The 19,076-nt window shown below is 39.3% G+C and overlaps 1 protein-coding gene across 1 annotated transcript in view; it reads right to left on the bottom strand.

The window, feature by feature from the left end:
- LOC127583975 (protein FAM184B-like) overlaps window positions 1–17,909 on the bottom strand; it is a 158,878-nt gene extending 140,969 nt beyond the window's left edge. The window contains exon 1 of the mRNA XM_052040449.1: window positions 17,775–17,909. Within this exon, the coding sequence (XP_051896409.1) occupies window positions 17,775–17,909 (135 nt within the window). The remainder of the gene's footprint in view (window positions 1–17,774) is intronic.
- Window positions 17,910–19,076: the final 1,167 nt, after the last annotated feature.

Below are 19,076 nucleotides of genomic sequence, written 5' to 3'. Positions count from 1 at the left end.
GATTCAAACAAAGTTCTTGAACATACTGCTGCCTTCCAAATCTGTAAAAAGAAGGGTCACAGATTTGGAAGGCAGCAATATATTCAAGGACTTTGGAGAGGGAAGGGAGTTTGCAAGGACAGAGGCTTCATGCAGTTGTTTTTTTTAAGAAATGGCTGATAATGGCTGATCTGAAGGCATTTTATCTGCACATTGTAATATCCATCTTTAACTATCTCATTGCTGTTCATGAAAACTTTTGTGCCAAACTAAAATCATAAATAATGAAAAACAGTCTGATCTCTAACTGAATGGAGGGGTGGCCAAAATGACCTAAACAATGCACAGCTTTCAGATCTTGTGGCTAACCAGTTGAAAACGTAGCAGGGGACACACACAGGTCTACACATATCAGTTTTAAAATTATGCACAATCTTTCCAAAGTGCTGCTTGTCACTAATCCCACATTGCATTTCCAGGATAATCCAGCAGAATGTTGCCCCCACCTAGAAAGATATTGGATTTTTATATTAAAGTTTGTAAGAGAGGAATTATTCTTTGGTTGCTAGCATTAACTCATGCATGAATGCATGCTGCACTTATCTCCAGATATTTGATTCTATTGACAGTACTGACTGGAGACCAAAGATGAATTCCTTCCTATGTGTGTTTTAGTTCATATTAAACTTACTTTTCCTCCACAACTTTTAAACATAGAGAAAAAATAAATAACATTTGAGTTCACACATGTTTGATATAACAAACAAAAAAACAATATTTTCCTAAAAGCCAGCCCAGAGGTGATTCCCATATCTTCTCAGAAACACACTTCCATGATCTCCAGATCACTAGGCCAACAGTTACCCCCCAACACTTCCAGTTCACAAAAATTATTTTTGTCTAGTTCCCAATATGATGCATATTTTTTCTCTCCCCCACACTAATTCTTAGCCCCTGTTCTCGTCTCTCCAATCAAGAGACAGTCCTTTCCTTACCACTTAGTTCATAAAGGTTCCTGCCTCCTTTCTCAAATGCTTTTTGTTTGGACTGGCTACAGTTCAAAACTGACATTCCTGTGAATCTAATGCAATCATTTCTAAGCAGAAAATAACAGATTCTCAATAGTAAATTTGATGTGCCAAGACATATTTCTGTGTCTCTGTCTAAATTTGAATGGGAATTGCCAAAATTCGATCTTGTAAATAATGTGAGAGGAAGGGATATCAGGGGAGCTATTTTTTTCCAATGGTACTTAATAAATTATGCTTTCTGACAAAGATGTTTACAGAAAAGATTTTATCCTGCACACTACTCTTTGTATTATAAATATCAGAGAAGGATGACATAGACTATCTATTATCACAACATTTCAGCAAGAAATATTGGATTAAGCAAAGGGGCTATTGGGAGGGGAGAATGAAAAACAACCTCAATCAGTAGTGAAAAAGTACCAGTAAACTAATGGTGCTAAAGACTCCTGAACACGAAGGGTTGCATCCCAGGGTCCTATGGAGATAGTGGATGGGTTGACTGTAATCTACCAAGATTCCCTTAGTCTTTGGAGGTTCATGGGGATTAGAAAACTTCAAATTAGAGGCCAGTATTCAGGAAAGACAAGTTGGCCTAACATCTGTCATGGAGAAAATGCTGAAATCCACAATAACAAGACATTTAGAAAATCATAAGACAATTAAGCAGAGTCAACATGGTTTTATGAAAGGGAAAGATTAACAAATTTGCTAGTGTTCTTTGAGGATGTTACATATAGAGTGGATAATGGGAAATCAGTAGACACTGTGCGTTTGGATTTCCAGAATGCATTTGATGAGGTGCTACATAAAAGGTTACTTCAAAAGAGGGCACAAGATTGGGGGTAATGTATTGGCATGGATAGGGGGTTGACTAACAGAAAACAAAAAGCTGGGACAAATGGACCTTTTTCAGGGTGGCAGGAAGTAACTTGTGGATGTCACAGAGGTTATAGCTGGGGCCTCAATGATCTACAAACTATATTAATGGCTTGGAGGAAAGGACTGAGTCGGGTGAGTCAGATTTGCTGATGATACAAAGATAGCAGGTAGCAAGTTGTGAGGGGGATGCCAAAGCCTGCAAAGGATAATAGTAGGTTGGCAGATGAAGTATAATGTAGGAAAAAGTGAGGTTAACTACTTCAGAAGGAAAAATGAAAAAGCAAATTATTATTTGCATGGAGTGAGATTATAAGACATTGGGGTACAAAGGGATCTGCAGGTTCCAGTGCATGAAACACAAAGGGTTGACATGCAGGTATAACACATAAGTAGGAAGACTAATAGAATGTTGGCCTTCATTGTGAGGGGTATGGAGTAGAAAAGTCGAGAGGTTTTGATGCATCTTTACAGGGTGCTGATGAGACCACACTTGAAATACTGTGTACAGTTTTGGTATCGACATTTAAGGAAACATATACTTGTATTAGAGGCAGTGCACAGGAGTTTTACCAGATTGATTCCTTGGATGAGAGGGTTGACATATGAAAAAACAATGAGCAGGTGAGGCCTCTACTAAATGGAGTTTAGGTGATCTTGGTGCAACATAAGGAATTCAGAGGGGGTTGAGAGGTTATTTTCCCTAGTGGGGACACCTACAACTAGGAGGCATAGTTTCAGAATAAGTGGTTGCCCCTTTAAGATGGAGATGAGAAGTTCTCTCAGAGCATGGTAAATCTTTGGAATTCTCTACCACAGAAAGCTGTGGAGCTGGAGTTGTTGAAAGTATACAATGGAGCCAAAGAATATAGGGAGCGGTTGAGGTCAAGACTGGATCAACCATAATCATATTGAGTCACTGAGCAAGCTCCTGTTGCTTATGTTCTTATAATCTATTTTTAATACACTTTTCATAACTGCATTCATAAAGGACAGAAAGTACACACTTTAACTTCATCTAAGCAGGTGTGATTCAGTGTTTGCCACTGAGTGTGAGGCCAGAGCAAGAATCAACATAACAATGTGACTGTAAATGGATTCATCTAAAATTTGTGAGTACCTCAGAGCAAAACTTTGTAACTTACTGTCTAAGTGTTAGATTGTGCTAAAACAGGCTGTGGACATATACAAGGGATCAGACAGGTTTGAAACATGTTTAAGGAACATCTCCGAAACATTTAATTTACAGTTTAGACAAGAGCGGTCATGCATTGATTTGACGATCCAGGAATAAAACTGTCCAGAAGTGCTGCATTTATTCAAATGTATTGGATATTACATTGACATGGCTGAACTGATGAATTTGTATGACTGTCCTGAAGATGGATTGCCTGCTAAACTACAGCAAACTTTGTTGACCTTATAACTTTGAAAACAGCTAATATAGTCTATGAAAACCTGTTTAGATACAGTAAAATCATTAGTAAATTCAGAAGGACCATCTCCACCAGCCATTTAGGATCAGTCATCTTCAATACAAATTCTCAGCTTTGATTAACTTGCAAGATAAAGCTCACCAGTGTAATAGGACAGCAGGAAATTATAACTACTATCATGCCTTAAAAGAGCCACTTGTCAGAGTTAAAGGCTATGGACAGTTAAAGGCAAGCAGCCCATATTTAGTAACAAAATTATTTTACACTAAAGATTCAGAAGGCCTTTGACAAAGTGCCGCACACGAGACTGCTAAACAAGATAAGAGCCCAAGGTGTTAGAGGCAAGGTACTAGCATGAATAGAAGATTGGCTGACTGGCAGAAGTCAGATAATGGGGATAAAGGGATCCTTTTCAGGATGGCTGCCGGTGACTAGTGGCATGCCGCAGGGGTCAGTGTTGGGACTGCAGCTTTTCACTTTGTGTATTAATGATCTGGTTAAAGGAACTGATGACATTGTGGCCAAATTTGCAGACGATACCAAGATAGGTGGAGGAACGGGTAGTGTCACAGAGGCAGGGAAGCTGCAGAAGGACTTAGACAGGTTGGGAGAGGGGCAAAGAAGTGGCAGGTGGAATACAGCATAGGGAAGTGTACAGTCATGCACTTTGGTAGGAAGAATAAAGGTGTAGACTATTTTCTAAATGGGGAGAGAATTCAGAAATTGGATGTGCAAAGAAACTTGGGAGTCCTAGTTCAGGATTCCCTTAAGGTTAACTTGCAGGTTGAGTTGGTTGTAAGGAAGGTAAATTCAATGTTAGCATTCATTTCGAGAGGACTTGAACATAAAAGCAAGGATGTAATGCTGAGGCTTTATAAGGCGTTGGTCAGACCACATTTGGAGTATTCTGAGCAATTTTGGGCCCCGTATCTAAGGAAGGGTGTGCTGGCCCTGGAGGGGGTCCAGAGGAGGTTCGCAAGAATGATCCCAGGAATGAAAGGCTTAACATATGAGGAACATTTGATGTCTCTGGGCCTGTACTTGGTGGAGTTCAGAAGGATGAGAGGGGATCTCATTGAAACCTTTTGGATACTGAAATGCCTGGATAGAGTGGACGTGGAGAGGATGTTTCCATTAGCAGGAAAGTTTAGGATCCTAGGGCACAGCCTCAGAATAAATGAACATCCCTTTAAAACTGAAATGAGGAGGAATTTCTTCAGTCAAAGGGTGGTGAATCTGTGGAATTCGTTGACACAGAGGGTTGTGGAGGCCAAGTCATTGGGCGCATTTAAGGCAGAGACTGAGAGGTTCTTGATTGGTAAGGGGGTTAAGGGTTATGGGAAGAAGGTGGGAAAATGGGGTTGAAAAAATAATCAGCCATGATTGAATGGTGGAGCGGACTTGATGGGCTGAACAGTCTAATTCTGCTCCTATGTCTTATGGTCTTATGATTGGGTATAGCAAAACTCGTGTATATTAAACTAAATATGGAGGCAAGAAACAAAGCTAGTAATAGAGCCACAGCACCTGAATGACTGTTTAGTGGTTCATGAAATGGAGGCGTTGGTTCAAGAGATGGATTGCACTGTTAAATGCTCTGGGACATTGTCCCCTAAGGTCACCAATGCAGAGCTTGCAGCTGGATGGAAAGAAATTCATGCCTTGTTGCTCATACTAAACATGCAATATGGTAGAGGTTGCATGTTTACTCTGCTTTCAAAATGTGGTTCCCTTGAAGGAACAGAGTGGATTCATGGAGGAGGAGTATTAGAAGTAGGAATAGGAATGCCCAGCCCCCAAATACACTGCTTTTTAGCACAAGCTACCAGGGATAAAAAAATTACCCCAAATACTACAGGTACAGAAACAAAGACAGCAACATCTCTAAGAGTGTGTCAAATTAAGGTTAGTAAACAGTATCATTCATCAGATGGTCCAAGACTGCTTTATACAAAGTAGTACTTGTTGACTTGCCTCACTTGCTCTGTTCACAAATGCCAAATCCTCACACAACCCTACAATACTCTCATTGCTCCCTACCCAGATCCATACTTTAGTGGTGCATGCATTCAAAATATATCTTACAAATGGAAGTTTGGGCATACTCACCTCTTCAAAGACATGCACATAAATCACTCATAATTGAACTGCATGAGGTAGGGCCACTTACTCATGCCCAGGGTAGACTAAGAATTTGCATATGTTTTTCATTATGTATGTCCTTCTTCAACATGTCAAGCATACCTATGTCCTTCCATGAAAAGATGCCACATCAAAGAAACAGCCTGAAGTGGAGGAGGGAATAGAAAGTGCCAGCTCCTAGGGGAATAGTAGAGATATTGAAAATAACACCATAGAAACAGAGAAAGATGAAATCAAAGACCTTGCCCAAACTTAAAATTATTACCAAACTGCTATTATTTTCCACTTTGTCTCACTTGTAAAGAAGCAAACTGGGTTCCAGATTGTGTTGCATCTGAGAATGTCACAATAATGTGGTGGTCAATAGTGTGAGGTGGGGGGGAGCTAGGTGTGTGGGCTTGTGCCAGTATTGTGAGAAATAACTTGGCAGTGGAGAAATTTTCTGTAAAAAGATGGAGGCCTTGCTCTCTCCAGCAGTGGACCAAGATAAGGTTTGGTCCCCCTTTAATGCCAAAGCTAGCCTCACCCTCCACTGAGAACCACGCAATTTGCAGGCCTGTAATACACACAGCAAATAATGTCAGGCAAAGGTGTTGCACATCATTTGCTGCCACTGCAGATTACTGGCATCCTTTGTACATATATGCATGATAGATGCATGAAGAAGGCAGAACAAAAATCTGGAAGTATGCTATGGTGAGCTCTGGTCCTGATCACTAAACACAATTGGGTCTTTGATAGAACTTGAACATACCACACACAAAATGTGCAATATAGTTTCAAGGCCGTTGGATGCTCCTTCACTTGGCACATTCTGAAGATGTGTCTCGCATTTAGTATTTCTTATCTGTGGTGCTGCAGAAGTAATCATCCAGTTTGGAAGAGAACAACAACTACAAGCTTCCTATTGGTTTATCACTCAAACACCAACATAGTTATACAGGATCTGGAAGATGCAGTTTGCTAGTTTTCACCAGTGAGGTAGTACTGATGAAATTTACAGTACAAAGATAAGGTGTAGCATGTAATAGTTTGAGATTAAGAGGAGGAACTGGATTTTCAATAGCCAAATGATGCCATCAGTATAATTTGGGAACGCAACAGCGTGGTGACATTCAAGAGCTGATTAGAGCATCAGTTATTATTCAATGAGAAAAAGAGAGAGAAGTATGACCTTACTGATCTATGTAACCTATTGATACAGCTCTGGGCAATAGACTAACTGATCCAACAGAGGATTCCTAGTTCAGCCTGGAAGGAGGAAGTTAACAGTGGGAATGAATTTGATTGTCACTAATAATGGCAGTCCATGTTTTAAAGGCTGCTGACAAAGTTTCCTTGCATCAAGTGGTACAACTGCCTTCCAGAGGATTTGGAGTATGTGGAGGCAGTTATTCTCTGATGTACATCATCTACAGCCTTGAGGGACACAAAATAAAGAACATGCTGATAAAGAGATACTCACACTGAAGACTGAGCAGCTCAGACTGAAGAACACAGGTAAAGACACCAGCATAACAGTACTGGTCTTGAATGGAGTAGGTGTGATCCACCTGTTTCCTCAAGCTTGCCCTGCCATTCAATATGGACAATCTACACTGTCTAACCCCTGTTCTGCGCCAGTTCCCCTTCAGCCTCAATTCGTCAAGAGTGCTGTGGATTCCCAATGTGGATGCAATGATGAAGACACAATGGAGAGCACCAAAGGCAAAGAAAAGATCACAAGAGAACATTACCAGCACCAGCTGGGGAAATAGAGTAGAGAAGCTGACGGAAACCATAGGTCATGGATCGGACTGGTCCTAAATGGACATGGACTCCATGGTGGTAGTGCTGAAAAGAGGACCATGGGCTCAGGACTGGAAACAAGTCAACACGCTGAAGCCAGGGTGTGAAGACAGTTGAGGACAAAGGCTGGTGCAAACAAGAGAGACAAGGAAAAAACAAGGGAAGTTTAAAAACAACATGAACCATGATTCTCATCATTCAGTTCACCTGTCACAAATGTCTGATTGCTCAGGGAACTTCAGGCTGAAAATCCCTAGACCACAAAAAAAGCAAAAACAAAAAAACAGGTCTGAGCAGTTTCATTCACGATCTAAGCAATGGAAGATAAAGCTCTATGCAACCAGTGGATCATAGGTCCTCTTGTGAGCTTCAGCCCAGCACAGCAAGATTGTAGGTGCAGTGTTCTGGTGGAGCGGTACCGTACCACACCTGTTAGAGCTGCTGCCTCACAACATCAGTGACCCGGGTTCATCCTGACCTCCAGTGCTGTTTGCGTGGAGTTTGCATGCTCCCCCTGTGACTGTGTGGGTTTCCTCCAGAAGTTCTGGTTTCCTCCAAAATCCCAAAGACATGGGTTGGTGGATTGATCTCCTCCAGTGCATAGGTGAGTGATAGAATCTGAAGGAGCTAATGGGAACATGGGGAGAGTATATCACAGGGAAAATTAATGGGGTGATGGGATTGCTTTGTGAGCCAACACAACTTCGAATGGCCAAATGGCCTCCTTCTGTGAGACGTGGAGTTGGAGCCCAGGATGTAAAGGCTAAAGATCTAAAGGAGGACCAGTGGATGGATCCACAGCAGAGGCTAAAAAGGTGAAGTGGGAAAAGAGAGAAGCAGAGTTTAGGACATGGAAGAGATGAAGAAAAGTCAGGATGCAAGACAATATGAAAACAGAGGCAGGAAGACAGAGAAGATTAATGGCAACCACAGTAGAGATCAATACAGTTGAGTTGATGATATTTAGCAGTGTGCCAAATACAACAACAAATTGTATTTGCTGTGGTTATTAATTGGTTATTACATGTTTATGTTAGTGTTTATGCAAACTGTGGACTGTATACAGTGTGTTCAGATTTATGGTAATGATTATGTTAATATAGCAATTATAGAGATGCTAAGTATAGAGCATTGTAGATGAAAAGACTAAGAAAATGAATAAATTTGTGTTTGGTTAAATGTAAAACTGTGTTTGCATCTGCAAATAATGAGTGAATGTAATTTCATATTTAAAGTTGTTATGGTATAATTTAATGAGTGTAGAGGGTTGCATGTGTATATTCTTTGTAAAAAGAAAGCAGTATATTGAGCAAGTGTGATAAAAATGAAAAATTGAAAATGCTGCAGAAAACTCAGCAGGTCAGGCAACATCACTGTAGAAAAAGAAACAGTTAATGTTTCAGATTGAAGATCTTTGTTTTATTTCAAACTTCTTTGTTTTATTTCAAACTTCCAGCATCTGCAGTTTTTAGATTTAGATTTTCTAGTAAGTAAGCGTACCGTTGAAACCAGAGTGTGCAACGAAATGTGACCTTGACAGACTATTGTACCAGATAATGCTGTTTAGTTGGAGAATGGTTGTATTTAATAGAGGATGTTCTGTTGTTTGCTCTGACTAATCTGTATAATAGTATTTGCAGTAACACCAAAGAAGCGCAAACAAACTACATCAGAGTTCTTTTGCCGAGCTATTTTTGCCAGACCATTTTTAAATGAGAGTGCTAAACAACACTGGCAGGATTCAAAATAAAAAAAAGGTAATTCATTTATTTGCATTTAAGGAAGGAAAGTCACTCATGGCTTCCTGATTTTATGATAATTCCATTAAACTATTAAATGCACAAATGGAATATGCATTGTGGAAGGAATCCTATCAAGACAGTTGTATGTAAACCATGGCAAAAAATGGCTGAAGTCATCAATAGCAACGATGCCAAGAAAGTTGAAGCAATGCTGGAAAATGATTTATGACTTCACTGGGCTGGGGAGTAAATATGAGACTCCATGTTTTCCTATTCATGGATTGGAGCCCTCCTAAAAAAAGACTCCATAGATGTTCTTCAAGCTTGTGTTTGCAACAATTAGAAATGCTATCAGCTGACAGACAGTTTTATATTCAGAAAGGCTGGTATCAAGTAACATTACAAAATATAACAGTGTTTTATTAAACAATTTTAAGAAGTTCAAATTATAATCAAGATCTGTCATTAGTTTATGTAAGGTGATAGCCACATAAAGCCCTACACATAGCAGAATGCAAATTAAAACTTACTCCACTAAATGTTAACAAATATTGTTTAGTTTCAGTGCAAATTGAGTTCTGTGGTTTTGCTGAATTTGTAGGGTTAAAAATGTTCAAGAACAACTTCCAAAGAGAAATGTATAAGTATTTGAAGGGAAAATATTTATAGGGGAAAGAATGAGATTAATGAAATATCAAAGAGCTAACACAGACATTTTGGACAGAATGGCCTTCTTTTGTTCTATATTATGCTATGATTCTATGAAAATGTGCAATAAACTGTATTGTCTTGATGTGGCACATAGACTGTCAAAATCAAGTGCAGCATTTAGGTCAAGCATTGTAAGAGACTTGGGGGATCATGTGGTGAGATTGGATGTAACTGGGAGGATGAAGAAAGGGGATGGCAGGTAACAGGAAGTAAATGTTGAGATGAAAATGATTAGGGGAAAATTGAAACAGGACAATGCTTTCTTTGGGAAGATCAGTACAATCAGGCAGGAGTAACAAATACTTTCCTGTGGGATGAAGTGAGTGAGATTATTGATCACTCGTCTCCAAGCTTCTGATTAGTAAATTTGGAAGTAACTCAGGAGGCTTGCTGATCTCCCCATACAGTAGATTTGGCCTGTCGGTTAATCTGTGTAGCACTGGGTGTTGGTTGAGAAATCAAGTTCTCCGACTAGACTTTTAATGTTGTTCAGTGGTTGGAAGGTGGTGTTTTCTGCAGTGGGTGGTTTACTGGGTTGAAATGTATCTGTCATGATAAATTCACAGGAAAAAGAAAATGCTAGAAATGTATTATTCTTTTCTCTGGTAAAGCGTTTCTTGTGTGCAAGAAAGAATAAAGTGGATTGTAGATCATTGACAACAATCAAGATGGCAACATCTTTTTCGGAGAATAATGTTAAAACAGTTGGTATTGATGGTTTCTGTTTGGCAGGTTAAATCGAATATTCTTTAAAAAAAATTCTGTCAATGATACAAGTTGGTTGCAATAAAACTGCAAAGGCAATGTATTCTCCAAAATACAGTGTTTGCAGAATTGGATTAGGCAGAACGTTTCACAGACAAAGTTAAATACTTGGGGAGAGCTCTGTGACTAATAACCTAGAATTTGTTGATGTCATTTTGCTCAGTTGAATAATGTTCATGTCATCAAATGTGATAACTTTCCAGGTACATGTGCTGAAGAAGAATGAACTGTGAATTGCTAGAAGTTGCAGGACAACTAATGTCACCCTTTCGTTAGTCTTATGAAAACAGTAGCTCACCTTCAACCTCACCATTATTTGTAGGTTGCCATATTTGCATATTAAACTCAAATGGAACTCAACATGGAAAGTTAGAACTTACTAGTTAACAGTGTAAGTAGCCATTGAACAATGGAATAACTGATAACGCAATGCCAATTGACTGCTCTAGTCTAAAGTGCACCACAGTAGCACAGTAGTTATGTAAATGAACCAGTAATCTAGAGAGCTGAACTAATGATTGAGAAGGGCACAGAGTAGTATAGAATTTCATTGCCCATCAGTTGTTTAAAGCAGTTCTACTGGCCAAGCTGGCCAAGTACTGAGTGAGCTGCCTCCTTGGGTCTGTGCCAGGTGGTGAGAGAATCTGCACATGGAAGAGATTTACTTGGCCTCATCCTTGTGGAAATGCAAGTCCACTCCACCAGTGTAGCTCCATGTCCTAACCAACCTTCTGGACCAGTTTAAAGATTGCTTAAAGATTGTTGAAGTTTAACATGATTTGACGTGCAAACCAACTGGTTAGAGGAGTTTAGAATCAATGTATTCAGTAAAACTAATAGCTGCAAAACAAATGCATTAAGCTGAGCAGAGACACAATCCAGATAAGTACCATGTTACTGGACCAGATCAAAACCAATGGCTGGTGAGTGTGCAGTGTTTTCCATTACTTCTTATTGACTGCCATGATTCTTCTAATTATGGTCCATATGTGGGAAAATCCTCTACTGTATGGCAGAGACATAATTTTAGACTGCAATTTTTCTACCCCTTAAAACTAAGTTCTTTGGCACGTTGCCTCATTTTTATCAGTTTCTAGTCTTATAATTGTGAAGCTACAGACTATAAAATGTTTATAGAACGTCCTAAAATTCATACTTGGCCAAATGGTATGTTGTTATCAATTTTCTTTGCTTTTAGCGCTTACTTACTTTGCATTTTAACTGCTTTCATAAAACTCCTGTGAGGCCTACAGACCCTTCTCGAATTTCCTAAGAATGTCTAAGCAAATTCGCCCAGTGTCTTTTTCCAGTCTTTTTTATGATTCCTTTAATTCTGCATTCAGATAACATATTCCAGATTTGGCTCAAGTTCCTGTTCTTTCCTTTCTACCATTCACACATAATTACTTTATGGCAGGAGAAGGAATTTACATCTTTTAGGTCTTAATATCTCCTGTGAACAACAGAGTTCCTACTTTTTTAGGCTGGCGTGTCATTTAAAGATCTCTTATCCTGTTAATAGCTTAAAAGCCTGAAGCTTCATGTCTTTGTATTTTAAAGACAACCAGTTTTTACTCATCATTCATCTGCCTTCTTTTTAACACTAACTTGTAGACTAGAATCATATTCCAAAAACTGTATGTATTTTCCTGCATTATTTCTCACTGTATCATTATCATTGTTTATCTAATCATCTTACTGATCATATATATATATCTTAAAATTAAAACGTAATTACTTACATCTTATATCTAATAACTCATAATGAGCATAACAAATCAAAAATCACATTCTCTGTCAACTTCCATTGTAGTCTATGTTACTTATTAGGTGATTTATGGTAAGTAGATCCCGACAGTGATAAAACAGTTGGCAGAGGTCAAGAAGGCAAATAAACCAGAATGCAAAGTGATTAACTCTGATTAAATATCTTCCAGTATTAACCTGACTTTATTCCAATATCATTCAATTTATCTCTATTTTACAGGCAGTATGATTAGAATGTAGTAAGTAAATTAAACTTTTTAATGTTATTATTTGATGTGTCTGTTTTATTATGTTCTGCTGATGATACACTTGCAATGTACTGATAGAACAAATAAAGATATTTAAGATGGAACATGATTTTGCATAGTTGCCATATGCATGTGATTCTGTCCAGAGTTCAATCCGGAGAAGTGTGAGATGGTACACTTTGGAAGGACAAACTTCAGGGCAGAGTACAGGGTAAATGGCAAGGTACTTGGCAGTGTAGAGGAGCAGAGGGATCTGGGGGTTCATATTCACAGTTCACTGAAAGTTGCCTCACAGGTGGATACAGCAGTTAAGAAGGCCTATGGGATGTTAGCTTTCATAAGTCGTGGGATTGAGTTTAAGCGCCGTGAAGTGATGATGCAGCTTTACCAAACTCTAGTTAGACCACACTTAGAGTACCGTGTTCAGTTTTGGTCACCGCATTATAGGAAGGATGTGGAGGCGTTGGAGAGGGTGCAGAGGAGATTTACCAGGATGCTGCCTGGATTAGACCGTATGGAATATGAGCAAAGGCTTAAGGTGCTAGGGCTTTATTCACTGGAAAGGAAGAGGATGAGAGGAGACATGATAGAGGTATATAAAATATTGAGAGGAATAGATAGAGTAGACAGCCAGCGCCTCCTTCCCAGGGCACCAATGCTCAAGACAAGAGGGCATGGCTTTAAGGTTATGGGGGGGAGGTTCAGGGGAGATGTCAGGGGGAGGTTTTTCACCCAGAGAGTGGTTGGTGCATGGAATGCACTGCCTGGGGTGGTGGTGGAGGCAGATACATTGGACAGGTTCAAGAGTTTGTTGGATAGGCATATGGAGGAATGTGAGATAGAGGGATATGCGGGAGGAAAGGGTTAGATAGTGTGAGGGTGGTTTGATGGACGGCACAACATGGTGGGCCGAAGGGCCTGTTTTGTGCTGTATGGTTCTATGGTTCTATGATGTCACCTTAAAGAACTGATTTTGTATTATTAAACCACGTGTGTTAGTCTGCTGCTCACTGCAAGTCAAATCAAAGAAAGCTGCTCCATCAGTCTTCAACAATCTACCTGTCCATCTGCCAATGATGCCATTGGTAGGAGTGACCATTGCACAGTCCTTGTGAAGTCAATGGTTCTTAAAGCTGAGGAAACACTTACATTATGTTGTAAATCAGGTGAGATATGGCAACTTAAAAGTGTGCATCCATGAGCTGCTTTGGTTTGTCAACTGCAGCAGAATTATATTCCACCACAAGATCATAGCACAGAATATCCCCCACTCTACACAACCCTGTTAGATGAAGACTGTAGAAGAATATGCCATCCTGATGAAGCTATGACAAAAGGCTACATGAGAAACCGTGGAAGCAGAATGGTATGTATAGAGCTAAGCAATCCCATAAGCAATGAATTAAAACTTTGAACATCTTCCCACAGCCAATCATGAATGGTGGACAATTAACCAAAAATGGGAGGAAGAGGAGGAGGGTCCCTGAACATTCCAATCCTGATGATATCAGAGCCCAAATCATGAGTGCAAAAGGCAAAACAGAAATGTTTGTAACTTTTTTCTGTCAGAGAAGCCCAGTGGATGAAATCCACTGTGGTTTATTCCTGAAATTACTGTATCACAAAAGCCAGACAGATTATTTGATTCACTCCATTTGGCCGAGGGCACTAGACACACTCAGCAAAGGTAATTGTGTTGAGGACCTGTGCTCCAGAACTCACTGCGATTCAAACCAAGCTGCAGCATTTACATAACAATATGTAAAATTGCCTTGGCATGTTTTGTGTACAACAAGCTAGGAAAAAAATCTGGACATAGACAGCCTATCACTCAATTCTGAAAGTGATGGAAGGGGTCATCAATGGTGCAATCAAGTGGCATGTATGCATTACCTCCTCACCAGTGCTCTGTCTGAGTTCACTTCTTGGCTCTAGACATTGTAGAAGAAGTAAGGCGAGAATGGCATCAAGAAGCTTTAGTAAAAGTAACATCAATAAGAACCAGGGGGACACCTCCCATGTGTCTAAAGGAAGTTGGATGTGGTTTTTGAAGGACATCTCAGCTGTTGTGTAGGAGTTCCTCCGAACAGTACCGTAAGCCCAACCATGATCACCTGCTTCATCAATGACTTTTCCTCCTTCATAAGATCAGATGTGGAATTCTTCATTAATTATTGCATTAACGGTGCAAAGAATGAAGAAATCTGCCCTGCCTGCAGCAAGATCTGGAGATTATTCAGGCTTTGGCTGAGTGACAAGTAACATGCATGCCACTCAATTTGATAATAGAGAGTCTAACCATGATCCCTTGACATTCAACAAAATTACCATTTGCACATTCAGTTAATACTGGTCTGTACACTTGCATGACAATTCAGCTATCAAAACCATCAGGTACATGTTTCAAACACTTTGATCATTGTTACCTAAAGCACAGAACCATCTTGTGTATAGAAATCATTTACATTGTTGAATGACACTGAAATGACAATGGATATATAAGGAAAACAACTATTTTGTCTGCATAAAACTGAAGCACATATAAATAAGATCAGCAAGTTCAAAGTCATACTAGAATAATGGCTCTATGGAAATGATTAGATCAAAACCAACAAAAGCTTTCCAAACCGTAGAACACTTAGATTAGTATTCAGATGAGAATGGGATTGAAGGTTATAAAGATAAGAATAAATTACAATAATTGATGCAAAATGGCACCAGTGCCACTGAACTACTTCTCATAAAATAACTGCAACCTGTCTATAAATAGGGTTGAAGTTTGGATATGAGAGGATGGAGTTTTGCTTCATTAGGTTTTTCAGTGCTTGTGAGGACAATGTGCAGAGCCATCGCTCAGGAAATTAAATTAATGTGGAGAGGTCTATAATAGGTTGGATTGCATACTTACTCCAGACAACATTTGTTTTTTTTTCTTCCATTTATGTCATGAGTTATTGACATAGTAGATCTGATGAACAACATGCTCTTTTTCATTCACTGCTTTTGTATATTCTTTTGCAGTCCAACTTTAATATTTTAATTCAGAAGATTAGCATTTAAACATCCATATGTCCAATGAATGAGTTTTAGATTTACCAAAAAAAAGCTTGTCCAAAAGTTAAACCTGTCACATTTGCTGGGTTTTCAAATTTATTGACATCATCATCTACATGACTGAAATTGTTATTTATGAAACAAGAGAATTTATCACCAAGGTAAAATAAATGCAGATCTTGTTTAGACATATGCACCGTTCACAGATCTATTAAATATGTTTTATCCCAGGGCAGTAATTGAATGAGTTCCTGATGCAGCTACTGATTTGTTGCTGCAAGGGATCTGACCAGGAAATTGCTGCCGCTTCACTGTTTGATGACTTTCTCACTGACAGTCCCAACTTCAGCTTGAGCATGACTTTGTCAGAAAGCTCTGAGCAGGGAGCTAATAATGAGAATCCCTGCTTGTAAGATACATTAGGAATTTCTACCCACAATAAAGAGATTGATCCAAAAAAATACCAGGCAAGAGCTATGGCCAAGCACTCATATGCACATCAAGTGTTTCTCTTAATTAGGAGATTAAAAAATCCTTTTGCAAACTGCAGGGAGTTTTAAGGACAAGACTTCCTCTACACAGGGATAATTAGAAAGGGAAAGCTACTTCAATGAATTTTGTGAAAGATGAGGAAGCAATAAATTTAATGACTCATGCTCACATGGTTTATGGTAAGGTGATGATTGACATAGTCTGTTACTTATGGATAAATGTAAATGTCATTCATTTTTGCTATAAAATTGTAGATTAAAGATCTAAATTGTGTATATAAAATTAACAGGAATGCACCACTGTAATGTAAAGACACAAAACTAAGTAGCAGAACATTCCCCTGGAATGTTTCTGAAAAGCTTGTGTCATCAGGATTTGGAGAGGTAGGAATGGCATTTGTACAATTCTAAATTTACTGTCTATGCCAACCAAAGTGTTGCTCCCTTCAGCCCATGTTCACCTAGCAACAATCTATTTTAATTTGGAGTATCATGTCAACATATAGTGCTAAAAATTAAATGAGTCTTAAGGATTGCAACTTCAAAAAAGCAGGTGTATGGAGTCAGTTACATGGTTGTACGTTACTGCCTGCTGCAGTTTAAAATATTCTACCTCTGAAATACATTATTGCAAATAAAAAAATAGGTTGCCACAACCTTGACCATGTTATTTATCTTTTATAAAAGTGTTGCTTAAGTCTAGTTCAAAGCTTACAGTAAATACTCTTCAATAACCATCACAAGTATTTTTCTACTGGAGTTATTTGTACTGAAAGCAGCAACTATTTTCCAAAACATATTGAATGTAAAATGAAATACTTCCAACACACAAATGCAGACAGGAAACTTCCTTCCTAATGCTCAAACTGGAAAGTGATGGGGTTCTACATTATGTTCAATTGTGGTGTTTTTAATAAGAAAAAATGAACCAGATTTGTATTATTATTCCTATGATTTAATAACAGCAGATAAATAGCATTAATGTATCTAGATATGACATACTGAGGTCGAGAAATAAAAGCAATTTACCAGAATAATTCCATGAAAATCCTTGTATGGGCTAATGTAGGCTCCATCCGTGCTTATCATTTTCACTTAGAAATGTAAAGACTGTAACAATCACTACAAAAAAAAATAGCTTTGAGATCTGTGCTCTTCACTATATACTTGCACTAGGAGCTTTAAAGATTAGTAGAGTCCAGGGCCATGTTTATAATCCTGGGAACATTCAACATTTTCGAGGTGAAAACTGAAAGGAGGAATGCTCCTCACAAAGCTGGTCATACACGCTTCATAAACGAAAGCACCTGAGGGGTTTCATTTGTATTCTTATGATGTTCACCAAGTTTCTGTTGCTTTGTTCTGAGGGTTTTGTTTTGTTAGCTGCCAACAATAACAATCCGCGAACTTTCATTCCACTAACGTGATATTGAAGGAAGAAAGGTCTACCGGGAAACAAACATTAATCATCTAAAACTTTGCCAGGGAATTAAATAAATTAACATTTTTTTTGCTCGAATGAATAGAAACCTCGTATCAAACTCTTCGACATTTGTTGAATATTGTACATTTATTATATTGCTTTAAAGCCAGATTTTTTTGTCTCACTCAATACAATAAGTGCAAACAACGTAATAGCAAATAAAATAGGACATTTGCGTTATTATTCCTGTCTGCAGGTCGCGCTTGCATCGCTCTAATTTTGCAATGTACCTTTTGCAGCCTTTGCAACCACGGATCATACCTTCGTTAACTGGGCGATCTTCTTACTCATTTTCAAATGCATATCGTGGTCGTAGTGCAGCGCCGGGTCCGCGAGAGTTGCTTTCGAGCCGTTGCATTTGGCAGCATGATCTGCCCAGCTCACTCCCGTCGCCATGGTTGCCAGGCTGGCAGAGCCCCGGGGAAAGCGCAGTTCCCCGCGCCCAGGGCGGGCTGCGGGCGATCGCTGTCCCGACCGCTCTCGCGGATGGTCAAGCCCCTCATGGAAGGAGCGGAGCCGCAAGGGGAGAGCGGTTGCGTGCAACGCCAGAACTGTTCAGTCAAATGATGGTTCAGTGCCAGCCATCGGGCAGGGCTGAGGAGGCATCAGTGGGTGGGCGCTGCACGTTCCTGTGAACACGGGGCAAAGTTTGCATGAAACGACATCTGTGCTTTAACGTTATGTAACGCACACAGAACGGGTAGGACTCATTGGGGAGGGAGATCAACAGAGGTGCATTATCCGGATAATTGACTTCCCCAATGTTCAATCGCTTAACATGCAAGTTAAAGGGAGTTCACACACTTAGCTATCCTTTTGGTCTGTTTCAATAAACGTCCGGATCTGGAAGAAAATGCCCCCAGTCCACGAGCAGGGTTCACGAAGGGAAGTGGATATTGAGGAGACAGATCTAGTCGGGGGAGGTGGTCTTCCAAAGAAGAGTATTTGGAAAGTCTGTAATCTATGCCACTATAAGCGCTTCAGACAAGAAAGTTGTTTCAGAGAAGCATTAGTTATTACTAAACTCTGATGACCTCTAAAATCGTAGAAGATTTTGAAACAAAATTAGCAGTGGATGCCCTGCTCTCTTATTCCTCCAGAAGTCTGGGTTATCGAAAATTCCTTTAGATAAACTGGATTGCTGCAGCTCACGTGCTTTTTAGCTGGTAATTTTTATCTCTCTGCGTACAATTGGAATCCAAGCTTCTTTGAGGAAGTTCCTATAAAATTTATATATGATGAGAAACGTGTTCTAAATCATCCAACTATTCCTGCATAGTCTCCTACTTGCTCCATGTTGCATACCCGGTTTCCTTGTGCTTCCCTGGTACAAGAGAAAAACATGTCATGAACAAAAAAAGTTGCTAATTTGATTGACAGATTTATAGCATTGGAATAAAACTGAAATTGTTTGAATTTCCACACTTGCAGAATAAAAATGTCCAAGAATCAAATGTCTGAAGTGTCTGGGTATTTCTCTCTAACATACTGTAAAATAATCAGTGATTTAAATTAGCAAAAGGACACTTTATTCAACAAATAGAAAGCTTAAGGTGAAGGACA

Source organism: Pristis pectinata, chromosome 2, assembly GCF_009764475.1.
Source record: "Pristis pectinata isolate sPriPec2 chromosome 2, sPriPec2.1.pri, whole genome shotgun sequence".
Classification (NCBI taxonomy): Eukaryota; Metazoa; Chordata; class Chondrichthyes; order Rhinopristiformes; family Pristidae; genus Pristis; species Pristis pectinata.
This window is presented reverse-complemented; position numbering and strand designations above follow the sequence as displayed.